Source organism: Thunnus albacares, chromosome 9 (assembly GCF_914725855.1).
Source record: "Thunnus albacares chromosome 9, fThuAlb1.1, whole genome shotgun sequence".
Lineage (NCBI taxonomy): Eukaryota > Metazoa > Chordata > Actinopteri > Scombriformes > Scombridae > Thunnus > Thunnus albacares.
In genome coordinates this window covers 26,927,683-26,947,812 of record NC_058114.1, presented here as the reverse complement: position 1 = coordinate 26,947,812, position 20,130 = coordinate 26,927,683, and the positions used below count along the sequence as shown (strand labels likewise).

At 39.5% G+C, this 20,130-nt stretch overlaps 2 protein-coding genes across 7 annotated transcripts in view; one reads left to right on the top strand and one right to left on the bottom strand.

The window, feature by feature from the left end:
- palld (palladin, cytoskeletal associated protein) overlaps positions 1-10,020 on the bottom strand; it is a 62,863-nt gene extending 52,843 nt beyond the window's left edge. For 3 of the 6 annotated variants that reach the window (XM_044361196.1, XM_044361199.1, XM_044361200.1), the window contains exons 1-2: positions 9,768-10,020; positions 7,192-8,184 (exon numbers count right to left, since the gene is read on the bottom strand). In XM_044361196.1, the coding sequence (XP_044217131.1) occupies positions 7,192-8,183 (992 nt within the window). In that variant the 5' untranslated portion in view covers position 8,184; positions 9,768-10,020. The remainder of the gene's footprint in view (positions 1-7,191; positions 8,185-9,767) is intronic. The other 3 variants (XM_044361201.1, XM_044361197.1, XM_044361198.1) reach the window with 2 other exon arrangements.
- Positions 10,021-12,110: 2,090 nt separating this feature from the next.
- Positions 12,111-19,785, top strand: anapc4 (anaphase promoting complex subunit 4). The gene is made up of 28 exons (XM_044361202.1): positions 12,111-12,244; positions 13,323-13,438; positions 13,610-13,715; positions 13,826-13,958; positions 14,052-14,126; positions 14,218-14,244; positions 14,361-14,405; positions 14,512-14,596; positions 15,060-15,167; positions 15,264-15,434; positions 15,531-15,595; positions 15,795-15,837; positions 16,013-16,089; positions 16,411-16,511; positions 16,598-16,649; positions 16,764-16,819; positions 16,998-17,044; positions 17,135-17,191; positions 17,303-17,359; positions 17,453-17,546; positions 17,669-17,766; positions 18,126-18,187; positions 18,288-18,326; positions 18,419-18,520; positions 18,598-18,675; positions 18,773-18,937; positions 19,152-19,275; positions 19,458-19,785. The coding sequence occupies exons 2-28, from the start codon at positions 13,331-13,333 to the stop codon at positions 19,689-19,691; spliced, it is 2,409 nt and encodes an 802-aa protein (XP_044217137.1). The 5' UTR covers positions 12,111-12,244; positions 13,323-13,330; the 3' UTR covers positions 19,692-19,785.
- Positions 19,786-20,130: the final 345 nt, after the last annotated feature.

Genomic DNA, 20,130 nt, shown 5'->3' with positions numbered 1-20,130 from the left:
GTATAACTGCTGGATTAATAGCTGCAAATATAATACACTTAATTTAATGCATATTATAATATATTTAACTGCTCAAGATTAAAAGATAGAAACATGAAAGGGACAAAAAAGGGAACAAACATCATGATTGAAGCTGCCTCGTGTAAGTTGTCCATGGTGGAAGCAAGTCGGTCTAACCGGATAAGAGGATTAGCATGAATTTTAGGATTGTACGTGATAATAGGTCAAAGTCAGGAGATTTCTAGCCTCTGAGGCTGGAGAGGGAGCAGGAAAAGTCTCACCTCGTTGGGTGAAAACTTCACACCCTGTCTCCAAGCCAGAGGAGGGCCAGGGGCCACCGCTGAGGCTTAGACAGGACAGCGCCATTCGTCACAACTGCCATTAACATACCACTGAGGAATCGCACTGACGTGTGTCCATCTGAGTGTTTTACTGCTGATATCTTGATGTGTACAAGTGTACAATCTGCAGTAGGCCAGATGTGACAGTGGTAGAGGTGGTGTGTAGTCTGTCCAGTGGTTGTGACAATGATACTCCAGCTCAAAGTGCAAGTTGCTTTGTCTATTTATAGTTACCTCACAAAATTCTTTGGCAGCCTGCAGTGAACAAGCTCAAATGTACTCATGCCTTGAACACATCTTCTTACACGTATAGCACACAGTCATGAACACAGTTCAGTTATCAGCATGGTGAGAACTAAATCATACGTCAAACTGACTACCTCACATCAACTTGCAAAAACTCCATACAGTATCCATAGTTAGGCTTTCACCTTCTTAAATGTTTTCATGTTTCAGGAATGTTAAGTTTATGTGAAATAGCCCTCTTATAGTATTCATTTTGAGCATGAGTGCATCCCCACAGGCTCTCTCATTATTTGGAGCTTAAATATGAAATGACATCATGCTTGCAAAAGTTTAACAAAAAAAAAAAAAAAGAGCAGGTATTAAAAATACTTTTTCCTTTCCCCTCCTCCTGCGGAGATCAAATGAGTCCATGAGGGAGAATTGAGAATTATGGCCCTCCTGAAACAGGCCAAACAGTCAGCATTACAGTCGGGCTACGTCATGAGTCAGCAATGGGTCACCTGCTATGACCTCATACCAAGACTGTTTCACAATATGTAAGAGGAAGTGCTACTGTAGCCATTTGCTAGTACAGTAACTATTTCTACAACAACAAGCTGGTGAGCCAAACTGACATCTTTCCCTCATCTGTGAGAAAATGTTGGAAGTCAAGTAAAAAAAGTCTGCAAGAAATAAAGAAAAACAACTGACCAACCAAACCAATGAGAACATTTTTTCTCATGTCTTTGTATTTACTTAACATGGACATGTTTCATTGACATGAAATGGTTACAATCATGTAATTTTATGCTAAATGTCATTTTATGTTTTTTTATACTTCACATAGGTTGAATTCAAATGTTTTCTCCATTTTAGATGAACTGAAAAACATCTATATTGACATAACAGCTGGACCGGAAAACCATTATGGTAGATGTAGATGTGTTTTTTGGCCTATAAAAAAGAAAACATATAGATTATCTGTTTGATTCCCTGCCATCTTCATGTTTCATGTTTCTTATTTGCTTGAACCAGAAGAGCCCATAATGTGCATCTGTCCACTAAGCTGTCTGAACGTTAAAACAGGGTCAGAATCTGTGGGAAAATACTGAGATTGAAATGAGGTTATAAGGTATAAGATAGTAGATGGTATACAAGGTATGATGTATATGATACATAATAAAACCAGGACAACTGATCATGTGACACAACTGTTTTTTAGGTGGGCTTTTTTCCAACTTTAGTTTCTCTGTCATGGTTTTGGTATCTCTGATCTAATTATTTTTCTTTCAGACTTTAATTGGTAATGTCATACAATGTCTCACCAACTATTTAAACTAAAATAAGAAAGCAAAATTGTAAAATGGTGAGTTGTAAGAGGGGAGTCAAATGGAAAAATTTGGGAAGTTTCACAACAAAGACATTTCGCAACAAATAATTGGTTTGTATGCGTGTGTGTGTGTGTGTGTGTGTGTGTGTGTGTGCGTGCGCGTTCTTTTGTGTCTATGCGCTGCCGGCCCCTATAGTCCAACTGATCAATATTAGCTCGAACTAAGTAGCATGTTTAAATTTAAACAAGGATCATACTATTTGACAACAAATTCCATCATCAATCTAAGGAATGTCGTCTTGTCCCGACGTTGGAGACACTGCCTTGTATGGATTTCATAGCAGAATTCATCGGCGGCCTCTCATCTTCCAAATGTTTCCCATGTGGTTTTGTGTATTTGGTTGAAACAAAGAAGCCACGGCTGCTCTCTACTGTAACTGCCCATCTCTCTTCATTCAACTGCAAGTCAAGTTTTCAAATACCTTGTTTGCACAGCAGGCAGTTAGGGTAATGACATGGAAGAGCATCAGACAAAATGCCTAAAATAGCACTCTGAGCAAGCCACAATTGGAGATGGATTTTCTCTCTGTCTGCATTGCCATAGTGAGAAATCAGTCATCGGGCACCCGCAGCGTGTTTGGTGTTCTGCACAACCAGACCTCACACCATCAATTTTGTTTAGAAATGCTCTCTTTAACAGCACAAACACACACAAGGGTCTTACGCTGACTGCATGCATTCCCTGTTCCCTCATGCCAACAGCTAATCTTAACCCAAAACTCGCCCCTTAAAGACATAAAGAAAGCCCAAAATGACCTCAGACTGAAAAAATGCACAAAGTGCTTCCCACAAGGATACTGCACACACGCATGCACACATCCCAATACCAGAGATGCATCATTATAAACAGAGCATTGCATAAAACATTGTGTGTGAGGAGCATGAGGACATGCTGAAGAATACCAGGCGCTCAGCACCATACTCTGGCCTGAGACAAATTGTGGCTGGCCACAGAAGACCGCGCCCAGCACCCAACCACCAGGAATGTCTCTTTCACTGGCCGTGCAAAACGCTGGCATCAGCTCAGCACAAACTCATTAGTCTGAGAGAACGAGGTGAGGAGGTGAGGAGGGGTGTCACCTGCTTTGACTGGCAACTGCATCAAAGGCCCTGCCCATGGGAAAGGAGCACTGAATGGAAATAAGGCATTTGAATTCAACCTTTGTGAGATTTTTTTAAGAGGGACACACATGCACACACATGCCTGTACACACAAATATAAATAACAGAATACACATACGTTCATAATCAAACTTTCATAATCATTGAAAAGGGGTAGGTTCTTAGCAGTTAGGAAAAAAGTTGAAGGGAAGCCTTTTATCTTACTGTTGGAACACATAAAAACATGACCTAACCTCCGAGATGTATGCACACACATGCACTACGCTACATGTACACTATAAAATGTATGAGTTTAAATGGAAAACTAATGTTGAGCAAATTAATGTTTGAGCAAATATTTACTGTATGGTTAGTGATGATATTACACTTTAATTGTAGGTTAAAAGGTCTTGTGAATCATCAAGAAATTCAGTATAATGTTCATTTGCAAGCCTTGTATTAAATTATATTGTATACTCATCAAAACATATGTTAATAATGTTGCAGCAGAGAAAGCATTGACTCTGAGTTTCTCCTCCAGCTAAGATGCAGAAGACAAAACTACCACTGCAGCTGCACCTCTTAATATTTCACAATGTGCATATCTTAAAGATGCTTCCAGAAGATGCAGTTTTGTTTTGAATAATAAGTTATTTGCTGCCACCTAGTGTTCACAAACAGTAGATGGGCCAAAACAGGAAGTCACAGCATTTTTTTAACAGTGCACACACACATACACACGTGCACACACACATATGCACGTGCACACACACACACACACGCACGCGCATGCACACACACACACACGATACTGAGTGCTTGTCATTGAAAGAACTCACATTGCCTTCAAAAGACACAGTCCATCAAACAATTAAAACTGCAGCACACATGTGCACTCAGGTCAAGATTCTTCCACTGCATTCTGTTATAATAGCTAAATTCACTTTCAACATGTTTTTAGAAATTGCAGAGGAAAAGGGCAAAGTGCTTTGCTACACCTTTTACTTTTCCATTTCACTTCTCCCAGCTTTCCATTCATTTTCTCTCCATGTTATATAATGTCCAGTACTGCCACAATGTCTGGGCTCTCCTGTTTCCCTCTGGTTAAACATGCTACACACTACCTTCATATTCCCCAAGAAGGTGTGGGGAGATGTAGACTGGTGACTGAAAACGCCTTGTCATTGCATTGCCTGCATTCCTGTGCCTGGCTCCTGTTGGCCTGAAGACTATTTATACAGCCGCAGAAGAGGCCCTTCATGGCCTGCCGGGGAGATACATGTCCTAGGCCACTGACTTTATGTCCTCTGATTGCACAAACACCTAAAAACACATTGCCTGCTCAAAACTCCCTGAACCGGAAACTCTTTTACTCCAATGGGACTGTTTTGAAGGGTCTGTAATTATAAACTCAGACAAGACAAAGACTGGTTAAACCCACAGTATTTTAAATTCTAGGCAGGATTGCAAGGTTTCCAAAGAAGCCGAACATGTCAGGCTAAATGACGCTGAAATGTGTTTAAATTTATAACACATGTAGAAAAGTGCAGCTATAAACTGCATATTGTAATTGGATATTTCTCAAAATGCTGTTAAGTGCTGGAACAAGTAGACAAAGAATACATATGTGATGTTACATGGTGTGAAAAAACAGTTTCAGCATACTTAGATGTTAAGGATTAATTTGAAGGAACTATTTTGAATATATGGGTTTAAAATAATCCGTATGGACAGTACAGTGGTACAGAATCACTCAAAGTCAGCCAGGAAAGCAACTATTTATGATGGAACACACAACAACACTCCGTGGAAAGACCGTCCTTACTGAAATCATGATATTCAAATAGGTTGCAACTTTAATTAGTTCAGGTATGTCTCTATAGTAAACAGCAAGGATGTTAACTGAGCTGTGAGGTTGACATATCTAGAAACAAGAGAGGAGTGTATTTTTAGTTTGCTGATCAACTGGTGTGAATAACCAGGGGCAGAGGTTGCTCTGCTCTCGAATGGAATAACAGTTCATCCAGGAATAAATTAGACAACGTCCCCGCTTCAACTGGCACAGGTACCAACGGATTAATGTGCTTACACAGAGTGGAAGATCCCCAACCCGAAACCAGGTGCTCTGCTTGTCAACACATCGGTAACTGTCACCCTCTGGCCGCCTCCCACCTCACTCACCTTATCTGCTAACAGGCAGACCAGTAAAGCTAGATCCTAACGGTCGGTCTGGCCAGCATCAGTCACACTGTGATACAAAGGTCTGTTCATATAGGTCAGTGCATTCTTGGATCATCTTGAAACTCTGAATGTTAGCAAGGAGGTTTTTACTAATGCTTGTGTGATTGTACTTCAGCAGGTAAACTTCTGAATGATCAAGAAAATTAGTTTTCTTAAAGGATCAATTCACACAAATGAAAATCTAATTACTCAGACAGTTTTGATTCTATTTGTCCACGTTTTGAGATATCCATCTCTGAGATTTCTACCCCTATTCCAATAGAAATGACTTTTGTTTGTGGTGCATACAGCACACAAAAAAGAAGAAAATTCGGCAGAAACAATGTCTGTCCAAAAAACAACATCTCAGCTACTTTGGATAATCCACAAAGCTCACTGTCAACAGTTTTTATTGGGACTTGTGAAAAAGAGGTTGTGATGTGCTTGAGGATTGTCTTTATCATGTAAAACACAAGAAAAATGCAGGTGCTCTTGAAGAAAAAGGTCATCACATGGAAGGAAAAACAAACTTCAGGTACTCATGCATGGAGCAGGAACAAAAACACTAGGATTAACATTAATCCTGGTGTTTTTGTTCCTACTCCACGCATGAGTACCTGAAGTCTGTTTTCCTTCCAGTTTTTATTGGAACTCCTACATTTAAAAAATAGTCCCATTGAAAGTATTTGACAGTGTTTTCTGTGGATTATCCAGATTAACAGAGATGCTGTTAATGAAAAGAGAGGTTGTTGTTGAAAACACACCATGACAAATATAATTTAATTTACTACCTCCATTGTATTAGAGTGGTAGCAGAAATCTCAAGAGACATATATCTCACAACCTGGGTAAATAAAACCTAAACTTCAAGCGGTAAGTAATATGATCTTTTTTTAAACTGACCCTTTAATCAGGTTTTCATTGGCTCACCAATGTCAGGTCCAACTTTACAGTGGCCACCTTCAACAGTGTTAGTTTTTCAATATCAGAGAGGCCTTCACACATCACTTTGCAAACATACAAAATACAAGGTGTTACTATAAGAAAGCAGATTTATATCAGGACAATCAAGCAACTTTTCGCAACAGTGGACCACCCAACAACATTAACAACTCTGTCAAGGCTAAATGAAAAACTCCTGGAATAACAAAAAACATTCTCCTTAATCTGTGATTAAGAAGCAATCCTTCAAAACCTGGTGAAATCACATGATGTTCACTGAGTGGAACAAGACAAGAGAAACTGAATAAGGCAACTGTTCTCTCGAACACTTGTCATGTACACTTGAAAAATCTAAATCACTGGGGGGAATATATGAGGATTAATTCATGCCACTTAATTAAGTAATCACTTCATTATTGAATCAACTAAGAAATGTGCAAACAGATGTGAAAAGAGATAAAAGAATAGAAACACAAAGCAACAATGTGATCATCAAAAAATAATGAACAAAGTAGAAGAATAAATCAACCAAATGATGATTAAAATGACTACAATAAAACATATCATGACAGTGATTTAAAGTTATATTTTTGATTTGCTTATCTCTTCTTCTATTTCCCTTATGTTTTCCATTTTTCCATTATAGTCATTACACCTGACCAGCTAATTAATAGACATTGACAGGTTCATATGCGAAACTCTAAATGAATTAGTTCAAAAGGCATCACTTATAGTGATGTTAACGATGGGGCTTTCAATGAGTGCATCTTGATATGCACTTCTTTAAATTTCTTTCACTGTTTCTTGCAGATAAAAAAGAAAAGAGCCCAAAAAAATATATATTCAAGTGTAAAAATCGCAGTTAGAGATACACTTTACAAAGTGTGCTAAATACTAAATCTTATAAAAACAGCAGATACCAGTAAAATCCAACCCCCAAAATAAAATCGTGTCAACCAGGTCAAACCTTACCTGACAAGTGGCTGAGGGTTTCCTGTAACTCGGCATTCCAGACGGATGGGGCTCCCCTCTGCCACCTCCTGACTCTTCAGCTTCTGGAGGAAGCACGGAGGTGACAGGGGTCCAGATGTGGCTGGAGCTCCAGAGTGTTGGTACCTTGCAGAACTCGCCACTCCAACCAGACCTCCAGGCGGAGGGCCCATGGCTGGCTGGCTGAACTGTGTCTGCTCTTGCTGGCCGGGAGGCAGAGAGGGAGCAGAGACTGAGCCCTGAGGGACTGGCCGCTGGCTATTAGGAGAAAGATAACCACTATCAGGAGAGGAGGAGTCCTCCTCCATCTGCTGCTCTAAATGAGTAGAACCTTTGAAGATGGATGAAAGCTCCTCGATGAAGGTGGCAGCTCGGCTACAGAACTCCGTGGCTGAAGATGCCCGATCATTCAGCTCAAGGCCTTCATGAACCAGCTTGGGTTTATCCTGCTTATAAACTGGCTGGATGGGTTTGTGGCAGACCACCTTCTCAACAGAGAACGGAGCCTCATTGGACACCTGTGCAGGATTGCTCAGGGGGACATTCTGACCGGAGGAGACTTTAACTGCTGCATTGTCATCTGGGGAGGGGGCTTTGGTCTGGTGTTGCAGGTTTGGGCTCGTGGTGAGGTTTTCAGTAGTCTGGGTGGGTGTAGGGAGGGGAGGAATAGGTTGGAGAGCCTGCTCTTGAGAAGTAGGATTAGGGGGACCTAGATCTTCAGATTCAAATGTGTCACCAAAAGCCTCCCAGGCCAGGTCCAGACTACGATTAATCTCCTCTACGCTCAAGAAGGCAGTAAGATCTGCAAAGTCCCCATCTCCAGAATCCAGCTCTGTCATGGAGTCCATGTAGAGTTCCCCATCAGAGGATGCCTCGGAAAACACCCCCCCATCACCCTCCAAAATCCCGCCTCCTGCCGGGTCCTTCAGCAGCAGAGAGATGGGGAGTGGCTGATTCCAACTCCCGTCCTGCATCCTGAAATACACATCCAGCCTCAATGTCCAGCAAATTACACACATTCACACTGTGGACAGTACAGTTAATACTGTAGATCAGCAGAGAGGGAAATGACAGACTGACAGAAGGGGAGTCAAGCTTAAAAAATAGACTTCACAATAGTGGATCACTTGCTCTACCATCCATAGCTGGCAGGATGAGTCAGGCCAGTGTTGTCTGGACACAGTTGGTGGGTATTAGCAGGTCATAGTGAACATGACTGGCATTTCTTACTCACCCTGTTCCTGTCAGGACACTTCATCCTGTCACTCTGTTCTTTGTTGTTTTTACCTCACATATATTTTACTCCAAATTACATAAAGGTTGTATGAAAATAACGCTTCTTTTCATTATTGTTTGATTAATTTTTTGACAAATGAACTAATAATTTGGTCTATAAAATGTCAAAAAGTACAGACAACATAGTCAAACCTTTTTGTTTTTTCTGACCAATAGTCAAAAAACCCCCTCAATAATCTATATACAATGAGAGTGAGTGGAGAAAGGCAGAAACCAGAACATTTTTTTAATAAATTAAAGATGAATCAATTATCAAAACATTCATCGATTCATTTTCTGTCAATTGACTGATCCTTTCAGCAAGGATGTACATATTGCTACAGGTTAAAGAGATGAGCTACAGCTGCATCAGTCAAGTGACATCCTTTTATTTATATCATAGCTTTATGAAATAAATTTGTTAAATGTAACATTTTTTCCCAACTAAAGCTGTGCCATTTGGTGAACAAGTGACGTAGAACCTTCATATAGTGTTTGGCGGCGCGTGTTAAACCATCATCTGAAAATAAGGATGCACAAAACCACTCGTTTACGTTTATATCTCCTAATGTATCCTCTTATGAGAGCTGTATGTAGTTTAGAGGTTGTATATTCAGCTTTGATCTCTCCAGACTTTGACTCTAGTATAGTATGTTGTGAAACTGTTGCTGTAGATGCATGTATGACGCAGCGTGACACTCAGCGCCTCATGGCGTCCTGAATACCAGCTGTTGTTATTTTTAATCCCTTGGGCTATGTTTCCCAGCAGAAGTGCAAAACCCACCCACCCTGAAGACAGGAGAGAGGTCCTTGAAACTCAGTCGCTATACCTTTACACACATACAGGTATAACTGGACATGCACAAATACACATACACTGACAGTCACTGGGTTGAAGGATTAAAGGAATAAACCAACACAGTCTCCTTCTCTATTATTAAAAGGAAAATAACAATGCAGCACTGATTAAATATAAATGTGGAAAATGTCTAAACACACAGACTGATTGACAGAATGTTAACAACTGTCAGTGCTGTTAAAGGCAGGGCGAGTTTCCATTACACTACTCCACCTCCCATTCCTCCTCGATTCATAGATCTTACAGCATGTTAACTTAAATTCTTGAAGTATTTCATATCCTCATTGTCACAGTATTTGTTAGATTTCATACACAACACTATATTTAAAGCAGCTGTACTCTTATAGTAAATGATTAAGGTCACTCAATAAACAATCAACAAACCAAACCATAAAATGCTGCTGAGAAACGGAGCAAAACTAACCTTCAAGTGAGCTTTTTTTCCAAATACGTTCTCTTCGTTTTGCGGTTCCAGTTTTGTCTTGTTTATGAAGTAAGAATGAGCCAAAAAGAAGCTTCTCTTTCCAGAAGAGCAGCCTTATTGGTCAGACAGTCAGCAGGAACTCTCAGGTTCAGGGTCCAATTGCGTACTGCCTCTGCAGTGGCCTGCTGTCCCATCTGTCCCGGTCTCTAACTGCTCACTGTGTGGGGCTATATTTGGGCCCTGGCTCAGGTTTCACAGTCAGAATACTGGCAAGAGGAGAGAGTGTCGAGGTAGGCCGGGGGAACAGAAGGTATTGGTGACATTTTTTTCACAGAAACAGTATTTGTTAATCAAACATGGAAACACAGTGCTGGAGGGAGGCTTGCTTCAATAAAAAAATTACAGACTGTTGTACTACTGAAAACCACACACCCACAACATGCACTAATAAACCAGCACCACTGGGGTTCATGCAACATTCAGAAGCTTTCACAGTGTATTGGCCGCTGATATAACAGGTGTGGGTGATGGAGACAACCTTGGCTGGGTTATGGTTTGTCTAGAGAAGACGTCTAAACACGTCTGACACTGAAGTGACAGCAGCTCATCAGTGTTGCCACTGTGTCCAGCTGAGTTAACCCGATGACCCCAGGCCACCCACTCATCTGTTTTACCTACCATATGGCTAAGTTATCTGAAAATGGGTATGGGAGGATTTTGGAAAACTGGTGCTGAGATCAAGGTTCAACACTTGCTTTGGTCAAGGTCAATGCCGCTTACATTCAGCATGTAAAATAAAGATGCAGATCTTTAGCATTTTAAACTCTCTGCCCAGCCAACAGATGGCAGTTCCAATACACATAATTTCTGTATTTGGTATACCAGAGAAAGATGGCTCAGACTAATGACAAAACAGTGGGTTAGAGGGGTAACAGACAGTCAGACAGTGGAGGACCATGCAGCCTCACTTAGTCTATTTCTAGGCCACTATCACATTTTGTGCTCTCATAGCTATTCTGGTTCTTCATCAATCTACTGATTACAGTTAAGTGCCAGTGATAAGTTCGGAAGGAATTTCCATTGTAATAACTCACTACACAAGTCACACACACACACACACACACACACCAGCTAATCAGTAACCTCCTATAATACTATTTGCGTGTCACCTTACCCCAATTAGTAATAACTCTGTGTAAGATATAATTTAAAAATAACTGCATCATTTTATGGTGACTTCTGTAGACCACAGACATGATCTGTCTGTGGTCTACGTAAGAATAGTACTGGAGCATATCCAACACTCTTTTATATCATATGTGCACATCACAACACTATTCCTCGCATCATAGATTATGTTAACATGGTGCCTAGCTGCCTACATACAGTATTTATCTTTATGTATAAAAATACCGCTGGATACCTCTGAGAATTTAGTTTAAAGTTAGGCCAGTATCGTCAGTCACAACAGGTGGAATACACTTGAAAAGAGTCTCTATCATTTTAGAAGTGACTATCATGAAGGCCTGTGTACAACTGAAGTTTCAGCTTCTATAGCTCACTGGTGTACTACCATCAATACAATTAAAATATTACTATTACTATATGATAGTTTAGCAAACACCAGTGTTGCTGTACTGCTCCTATTTAATAAAATATGAAAACAACATGACAAGCTGTGCAGCTGTGCTAGCACACATAATGCACATACACTGTAGGCTCTGAAAATATTGATACAACCTTTTGTTAGCTGTTTCTCTCTGTTTATTTATTTCTATGCACCTTGGAATTTTTGTAATGTTGATCAGGAATATAAAATCATGATTGTAATTGAGACTAACGGTGGTGGGAGACAAATGTTGTAATGTCCTGTGATATTTTTGTGTTGTTTTTAATGTGTAAAAATTCATTAATTTAAAATGGGGAACATTTAAAATAATGTCCCCTAGCGTGGTCTGAGTTGTGGTGGGTTAATTAAAATAATTATAATAATATAAAAGCTGTTTCCGGGCTTTTTTTGTTGCTGTATTTTGAAATGTCTCCATTTCCGTTGGCTTGAGGAATTTAATGCGCTGATTCATCAACCTCAAGATGGTCAAGACAGACATAATAACATACAGATACTTCTGGTGAAGACATTTAGATTAAAATTCCCAAATTAACAGACTGACTTTTGACTTACCGTCTTTTGTATAAATGATAGTAAAAACAGGGTTTAGCAAGTTTGGAAGAACAGCAGCATCTTTCTGACTGTCAAACATGCTGTCAGATGCATCCAAACTATGTAACATTATAAGACACGCGCGTTTTCCCCTCTGAGTGAAGTTTGTCTCTTCACGCTCGCCGTTGCTTCACAGTGATTGGTGGAAGGGAAATGATGGCGGTGTCTGTGTAATTGTGAAAACATCTCTAAGAAAACTTCTAAGTATCTGGAAGAGTAGAGCAGAGTGTATTTGACGCTTTCACATCTAAATAGGGTATGTTTCATTTATTACTGTCACTGATTTTAATGTCCAGCGCGGCGAGAATACGCCATAATTCGCCTAAATTAGCTGCGTCGGCTCGCTAACAAACCTGCTAGCAAACAAGTCTCTTTTTTCTGCTCTGATAACGTTAATAGGAGACCGCGTGAGTTGAAGGCTTCATTTAGCTTTCTAGCACTGTGCTGTTTATATAGTGACTGAGGTGACCCACCTGCTGTGCACACATGTGTAACACGTATTTTTAGCTAACGTCTAAATATACAATATGTCTGTTTATAGTTGTGCGTGACAGTGTAACGTTAGCTATTAACAGGGACCTTCAGGAGTCAAACAATAATGGTGATATTTACATTAAATGTTGTCTGCATTTCAGTCTAAAGGAACCTACAAGTTTCTGGACGTATTCTACTGTTGTTGCTCAATGAAACAATTAATGACAGACTCTTATCTACTGGCCTGTTCGGTTATCAATGTTGTCTTTATATCACCCACCACAAATTCAGATTAAATATTGTATGAAAGAACCGATAGTTGTACAATACTATGAAAGATCCCCTCAAGGCATGTTTTAAGATGTATATAAAAGACTCGACTCTGAACAATAATGTGTGTCTGATATGGTTTTTCCACAAAAAAGTTAAATTATCATGTTCCTTAAAATTACATCTACTCCTTCTCCCTCATTGAAAAATCCAGAATATATTAATATGTGTATATATATATATATATATATATATATATAGATTCTGGAGTCTTTAATGGAGTAGCAGCTTTTAACAAGATAAGAACTTTTTTATAGAAAAACCATGTTAGACACAATTATTATTCAAAGTAGAGTATTTTATATAAATCTTAGGAAATGCATGGATGAGATCTTTAAAAAATAGCAAGTCGTCCAGCTTTGCTGCATTGTAAAGATAAAAACACATCTGTAAAGCAAAGGTTCAAATGTCTTGATTTTTCTCAAGTACCAATAATAAGATTACGTTATCACAGGAGAGCATTTATTGAAATATTAAAGTATAGTTAGAAAGTAAGAGCTAATGTCTGTTATTTATGTAACATGTTACAGCCCACAACATGCCTGCCTTCCGGCAAGTGGGGGAGAAGCAACTTCCCAACCCTGTAATGTGTATGGCATGGTCTCCCAAAAGAGATCTTATCGCTCTGGCCAACACAACTGGAGAGGTACGCTTAAATACTGGTTAAGTTGTCCTGAAACAGCATGCCTTAATATATTATACAGTACCAGTCAAAAGTTTAGACACCATTACCCATTTTCTTGAATGAGAAATTGTGTCCAAACTTTTGACTGATTCTGTGTGGTTTTGTAACTTTATAATTAATTTCTGTCCATAGTTGCTTTTGCATCGTTTGGCTAGTTTTCAGCGTGTTTGGAGTTTACCACCCAGCGAGTTTACAGGGAAGGAGATCACTGCACTTGCCTGGAGACCTGATGGCAAAAGTAAGGAGTGACTGTGTTCATCTTTCACACTGAACACACTTTTTAGTCAGCCGCTGCTTGCTGATAGGATCATGAAGTTATTCTTCTTTTGTTCTCTCTTTAATCCCCAGTATTGGCCTTCAGCCTCGGAGACACCAAGCAGGTGGTCCTGTGCGGTGTAGAGAAAGCAGAGATCCTCCACATGTTTCCGATGCAAAACCCTGTAACCTGCATGCACTGGATGGAGGTGATGGAAGAGAGCAGGTATGCATGACTCTCAGCGATCAAAGCAGCAGCACAAAGGACCTGAAATTTTCAAGGATAATGTGAATGTTTGGTCTGTTTGATGTGTTTCAGTGCCCTCAACTCCTTTTACAACTCAGAGGATGAATCCAAACTGTTTCTCCCCAAATTACCAACACTCCCCAAGAGGTAACAATCGCATTAATTGTGCATCAAATTATCATGAGGTAACTCCTTAAGTGACTGAATAACATTTTTCCAAACCTTTGTTTTTCACCAGCTACAGCACAACATCAAAGATCTTCAGGTGAGACAGTATTTTAAAGCATAGCTCAGTAGTTCAATATCAGTCATCTACTTTACATTTTGGTTGTTTGTGATAGCAGGTGTGGTCTTATATGTATTTATCTATCTGTGTTCCAGTGAGGAAAAGTCTGATGAGATTATGAATCTCCTGGGAGAAGTCAGGTAAATGATGCTTAATGTTCAAGAAACACAGAAAAACAATTTCAAAAACGTTTTTTTTTTTGTTGGACACGGACTTATTTCACCTCCTCATTTTGTTTCTGTGCAGGCTGAACGTACTTGTTCTTGGAGGAGATGCTGGCTTTGTGGAGCTTTATGCGTATGGAATGTACAAGATTGCCAATTTAACAGGAGTGAGGCTCTTTCATTCATAAATCAAGTTTAGACTGATAAATTATAATTAGTCATGATAATAATAATACATGATAAATTAATAGCCAGCAGAAAAAATATATAAAGTGCTAAAATTTTAATTTGACAGTCTTATATTAAACGGCACTGTAGAAACATCATACAATAAAATTAAATTCTATACAACATTATAACAAACTCTGGCCTCAACGATTACTGTAGAGTTGAATCAACACCTGTCTGCCACAGTGTCAACAAAATTTAAATGCAAGTGTCACAAAGATTGTATTAATCATAGAGCAATTAGGATAGATTGTATTTTATTAGATAACAATTTTGAAGTAAACACCAAAGAATTGTGTGGCATAAAAAAAAAAAATTGAAAGATCTTGACAAAAAATCTGAGGTGCACTACAATATATTGTGACTAAGCTTTTATTCACTTAATTTAATGACTCTCTGCAGGTTTCAGGAACCTGTCGCAGCCTGAGTCTGTCCAGTGATCTCAAGTCTCTGTCCGTCATCACGGAGGTCAGGTCTGCGGATAACAACCCGGAGATCTGCTACATTCAGGTGAGATGGATAAAGTTGCCTAATTTTTCATTTCCTATATCCATATCTGTTCTAAGATTTCATTTGCACATTTTAACATCTGTCTTTGTCTTTCAGTTGGACACAGGCTTGTTGTCAGACTGTCTACCTGAGGTCACCAGGATGGCACGCAAGTTCACCCACATCTCCACCCTGCTGCAGTACCTGCATCTCTCACTTACTTGTATGTGTGAAGCCTGGGAGGACATCCTCATGCAGATGGATCTTCGACTCACTAAGTTTGTTCAGGTCAGCAGTCATGGCTTGTGTTCCTAATTAGCTAAAATAAGAGAGTCTCAATAAATATCTTATCTTATATATCTTACTTTTCTTTTTTTTCCTCAGGAAAAGAACACAAGCACTCAAGTTCAGGATGAGTTTCTGGAGCTGTTGCTGTGGGGACAATCGAGGTGAGAAAATAATGATCAGTGTCATGTTGCAATTCATAGAATGACCTGTAGATGGAAACAAAGTACCCTCAATCAGTTAAACTGCTTTTAGAGGTGTAGATTTTAACTTTGTTTGAGGATATTTAGATATTAAATCATGCAACATGTTATTGTAGTAAAGATTGTAATTTTTCTTGGCATTGACTCTGCTTTCATTTAGCCCTGAACTACAAGCTCTTCTCATGAACCAGCTGACCGTCAAGGTGAGCAAGCTATGGTGTAAATGATCAACTCACTTAAAATTAAAAAAAAAAAAATCTGCAGGGAACTCACAATTTACGTCTCCATTTTTATCTTTATTGACAATTTCTGATCACAGAAGCAGTTGGTAGTATAACTGAAAATCACATCTTTTTTTATGTTCCATCTCCATCAAAGGGCCTGAAGAAGCTCGGCCAGTCCATTGAGTCTTCATACTCCAGCATCCAGAAGCTAGTGATCAGCCATCTGCAGAGGTATTTTCAGCCTTTCACCTCTCTCCTTAATAGGGAACTCCTCTGATTTTACACATTAAAGTCTTTCTACATGTGTTAAGGAGTTATACTGCACAACGTGTCGCGCCGCGTCCGTGCCCGGGTTTATTTTGGCTGTTGGAAAGAAGTGAGGTTGCCAGACCTCTGTAGCCAGTTCCTCATCTCTGCTTTTTTTCACTGTCCCATTCATTGTGGGTCCAGCAATGTTATAGGCAAGAAATGCTAATTCGGTGGAGTCGTCTTTCAATACTGCCTGAGTGTTTCTAATTTCAAATCTCTCTCTCTCGCTTTCGCTGGTGGCAGTGGCTCCGAGGCTCTGTTGTACCACCTGAGTGAGGTGAAAGGCATGTCCCTGTGGAAGCAAAAGTTCGAGCCCCTTGGTCTGGATTCAGCAGCTATAGAAGGTACTATATCTCTTACATGCATGATGAGTGAAAATTCAGATTTTTTTATCATTAATAACCACATAAACATTGTTGTGTGTTTTCAGGTGCTATTACAGCTGTGGGGTCCTTTTCTCTGAAAGCCAACGAACTTCTGCAGTTAGTTCAATGATTTTTTACAATTCATTTACATCTTGTACCCTTAATACTGTTCATGTTATTTCTTTTGTGAATCGTGTATCTGCTAATCACCACTTGTATTTTGGCTTTTAGGGTGATTGACAAGAGTATGAAAAACTTTAAAGCCTTTTTTCGGTGGCTGTACGTAGGTAAGAATTAAACTTACTTCATTTGTAAAATACAACAAATGTGCAGGAGTTTGACTTGTTGGTATTGATGAAGAAACATTTGTTAATATGTGGTGTCATGCAATGTGACATGCAGTGGTTTTTAAGATCCTAAATACATAGTTTTGAGTCAAATCTGTTTTGTTTTATTTCCCCATAGCTATGCTAAGAATGTGTGAGGAGCATGTACCACCAGAACTCAACAAGGTGAGTTTTGTTACAGTTTCAGTTTCTGAGAGAGTTATTTTAGATTTTTCAAGTGTTGACATGTTATTAACATGTTGTTTAATCCCTTAGATGACTCAGAAGGACATAGCCTTTGTTGCAGACTTCCTGTCTGAGCATTTCAGTGAGGTGAGATCAACATAATGGCACTGTAATGACCATTTAAGACCTTTGTTTAGGTCAACATGTTTATAGAGTTTTACAGTACGATTGCTCTTTAATTGCTCTGTGGTTCAACAGAACGAAGAACTCTTTGATCGTAAAGGGAAGTACTTCAATGTAGAACGAGTTGGTCAGGTAAGCAGTTTTGTGTTGTGTAATTTCAAGTGTTTTTGAATGCAACTGCTCTCCTACAACATTGTGGTTTCTCTTTCACATGGACATTTACAGTACCTGAAGGACGAGGACGAGGACCTCGTGTCTCCGCCCAACACAAAGGGAAACCAGTGGCTGAAGTTTTTACAGGAGAGCACACACCTGAAGGGTGAACAATGATTTTCACATCAGAAGTGTAAAAAAATAGTGATTAATTTGATTGAATGATAGTTAAACTTAAAATGCCACTGACATAACTAACAGATAAAATATTTGAATATTTTTCTCTAGAGAGCCCTTTGCTGTTTCCTTCATATCCCCAAAAGTCATTGCACTTTGTCAAGAGGATGATGGAGAATGTGATTGAGCAGTGTCTGCAGAAACCTGCTGTGAGTTTCCTGTGCTGTCCGTCTTTTCTGTCTCACATGTGCATTTCATTCTTTCTTGCCAATACAGTTAAGCATTTAGTTACAATTGTCAGTGTTTGCAGCAGCCAGGAGAGGCTGTTGAAGATCAGTTCTGCTTAAGCTCAGGGGCAATGAAACAGTCAGATGTAGCTTCAAAATAGGCTTTGAGAATAGGAACTATATTATCCATCCTGAGTTTAGGTCAAAAGCTGTCCTGCAGCAGTTTGGAGTGTGTTTTGGATATTCTTCTGTGTTGGATAAAACAAATTCTTTGAGAAGACTTTTTCTTCCATTTCACTTGTTGCTTAATCATTGCTTGTTGGTTTTTTTTTTTTATGCAGGAAGTAATTGGGAAGTCTGTAAAACAGGCGGTCTTCTTGCCCTTGTACACCGTGCCAGAGAGGTATGATGTCATGTCCTTGTCAGTGATGTGTGTAATTTGAAATGACTCAATGCGAATAAAACTGAATTTATTAGTTTATTTCTTTTTCTTTTCTTTCCAGCTCTGAAAACACACCACGACTTTTTGAACTGCCATCTTTGTAAGTAAAACAGACATCCTAAGACTTTCCTAATGATCCGTAATGGTAAGATAGGGGTGTGTAAATAATGATCTTGCTTGGTTGTCATACAGGTGGAATGATAAGAAGGCCAAAATGCACTACGTTGTGTTTTGCATGCCTGAGATTTCACCGTGCAAGCTCTACCTATTACGGAAGGGAACAGACCCAAACAGGTAGATATCTGTCTTTTTGTGTGTATGTGTGAGTTTCTCTAGCGTATTTATAACCTGTACCTGTTTTGCTCGCACAGACACATCCCCAACAGTGTGGTGTCGATTGACTTCAGCCATCATCTTGACAATGCAGACGATGACAACGCTGCAGCCCAGTAAGTGTCTCAATTTGTTAAACAGACAAGAATGCAAACTAATTCCTCAGCTGATGAAGGTGTTGCTACCATGATTTACTTCAATTTTCTTTTTCAGGCCCCATTATGTCTACAGGTGCCTGGATGCTCGTTTCTATGACGATGAAATGTTGACCGTGGTCATGCAAGGAGCAGAAGAGAGCAGTAGACATGTCCTGGCTCAACTTCCTCTTGCTTCCACATTAAGCTGTGAGACTGAATTCAACTGGGAGCCCAATCTTAGGTGTGTGTTAATTAGTAGGAGTATCTCGGTTTCATAACAATAATTCTCATCAGTCTGAACGTTGTGATTGTTTCACAATCAGGAAATGGAAGCTAAATGTTAGAATTGAGTGAGTGGATGAATAATATTTGAAAATGTAGTACAGTAGTTTAGGTGATTCTGAAAGACAGCAGAAATGAGGCATAACTTTAAGATGCTGCACTTGTATTAACAGGTTGGACCAGCAGAGCAGTGCTATCCCGTGTCAAGGCCTGGTGCTGGGAAATCAGTGGCGGGAACTGGAGAACATGAAGGCTCAGTTTGTGGCTGTCAACGGAATCCGCAAAGTGGCCTGTGTGGTAAGTCTAATGTATTTCTAGTACTTCCTGTTATATTTAGTGTGTGGGGGTTTTAGTTTCAGTGATCAGTAAGGTCAAATGACCCATTTTCAGTGTCCTCACATTTCTCTGCCAATTGGGGGGGTGCCAGTGAACAAATGTAATGAACTGTTCCCAAAGATTTCCTTCTTCTTTCCTCTCAGCTAAGCGCCAATCTGAGGCACATACGTGTTTTTGAGATGGATGTAGAAGATGAGGACGACGAGGGGAATGAGTCACAGAATGCCAGTGCCGACCAGGATGGGCTGGAGACTTCCATGACCAGCCAGGGGCAGGGAGAGGAGAGTGTGGAGGCCGGGGCTGAAGAGCATGGAGGTGATAGGTTTCAAAAGGCTGAGGAGCAGCTGGAGTCAGAAGAAGCTCTGGAGCTGTCATAGGACTCTATTAAGCAAACAGACTGAAACACAGAAAGAAGTGACAAAAAAAAAAGACTCAGCAACAATTTTTTTTACAGCATTTTGAAAAATACAACCTTTAGTTTATGAAAATAAAGATGTTTATGCTCATATTTGTTTGAGTTGTTGATGTTATTCTATCTTTTATTTAATGTAAATTTTTCAGTAATTTTGTCACCTTGTCACCATGCCATTCACCTTACAATGTTCTGCAGCTTAATTCATAAATATACAAGTATAATTTAAGAATAAATGGAAACATAATCGGGTAAATTAATAAATAAAAAATAATAGCCTCGCGTTACCCAAATGTAAACTGAGTGTAACTATTAATACAAAATAACTAGTTTTCTGTAGCAAAATATCGTCCAACGCGTTTTGTACTATAGTTGTTTTACGTGCACGTGCAAATAGGTGTTGG

Excerpts from the sequence above, each read along its gene's own strand:
- anapc4 (XM_044361202.1), top strand. The coding sequence starts at position 13,331 with ATGCCTGCCTTCCGGCAAGTGGGGGAGAAGCAACTTCCCAACCCTGTA. Across the intron at positions 14,406-14,511 it reads AATCTCCTGGGAGAAGTCAG|GCTGAACGTACTTGTTCTTG; the intron begins GTAAATGATGCT and ends GTTTCTGTGCAG. Across the intron at positions 17,045-17,134 it reads TACCACCAGAACTCAACAAG|ATGACTCAGAAGGACATAGC; the intron begins GTGAGTTTTGTT and ends TTAATCCCTTAG.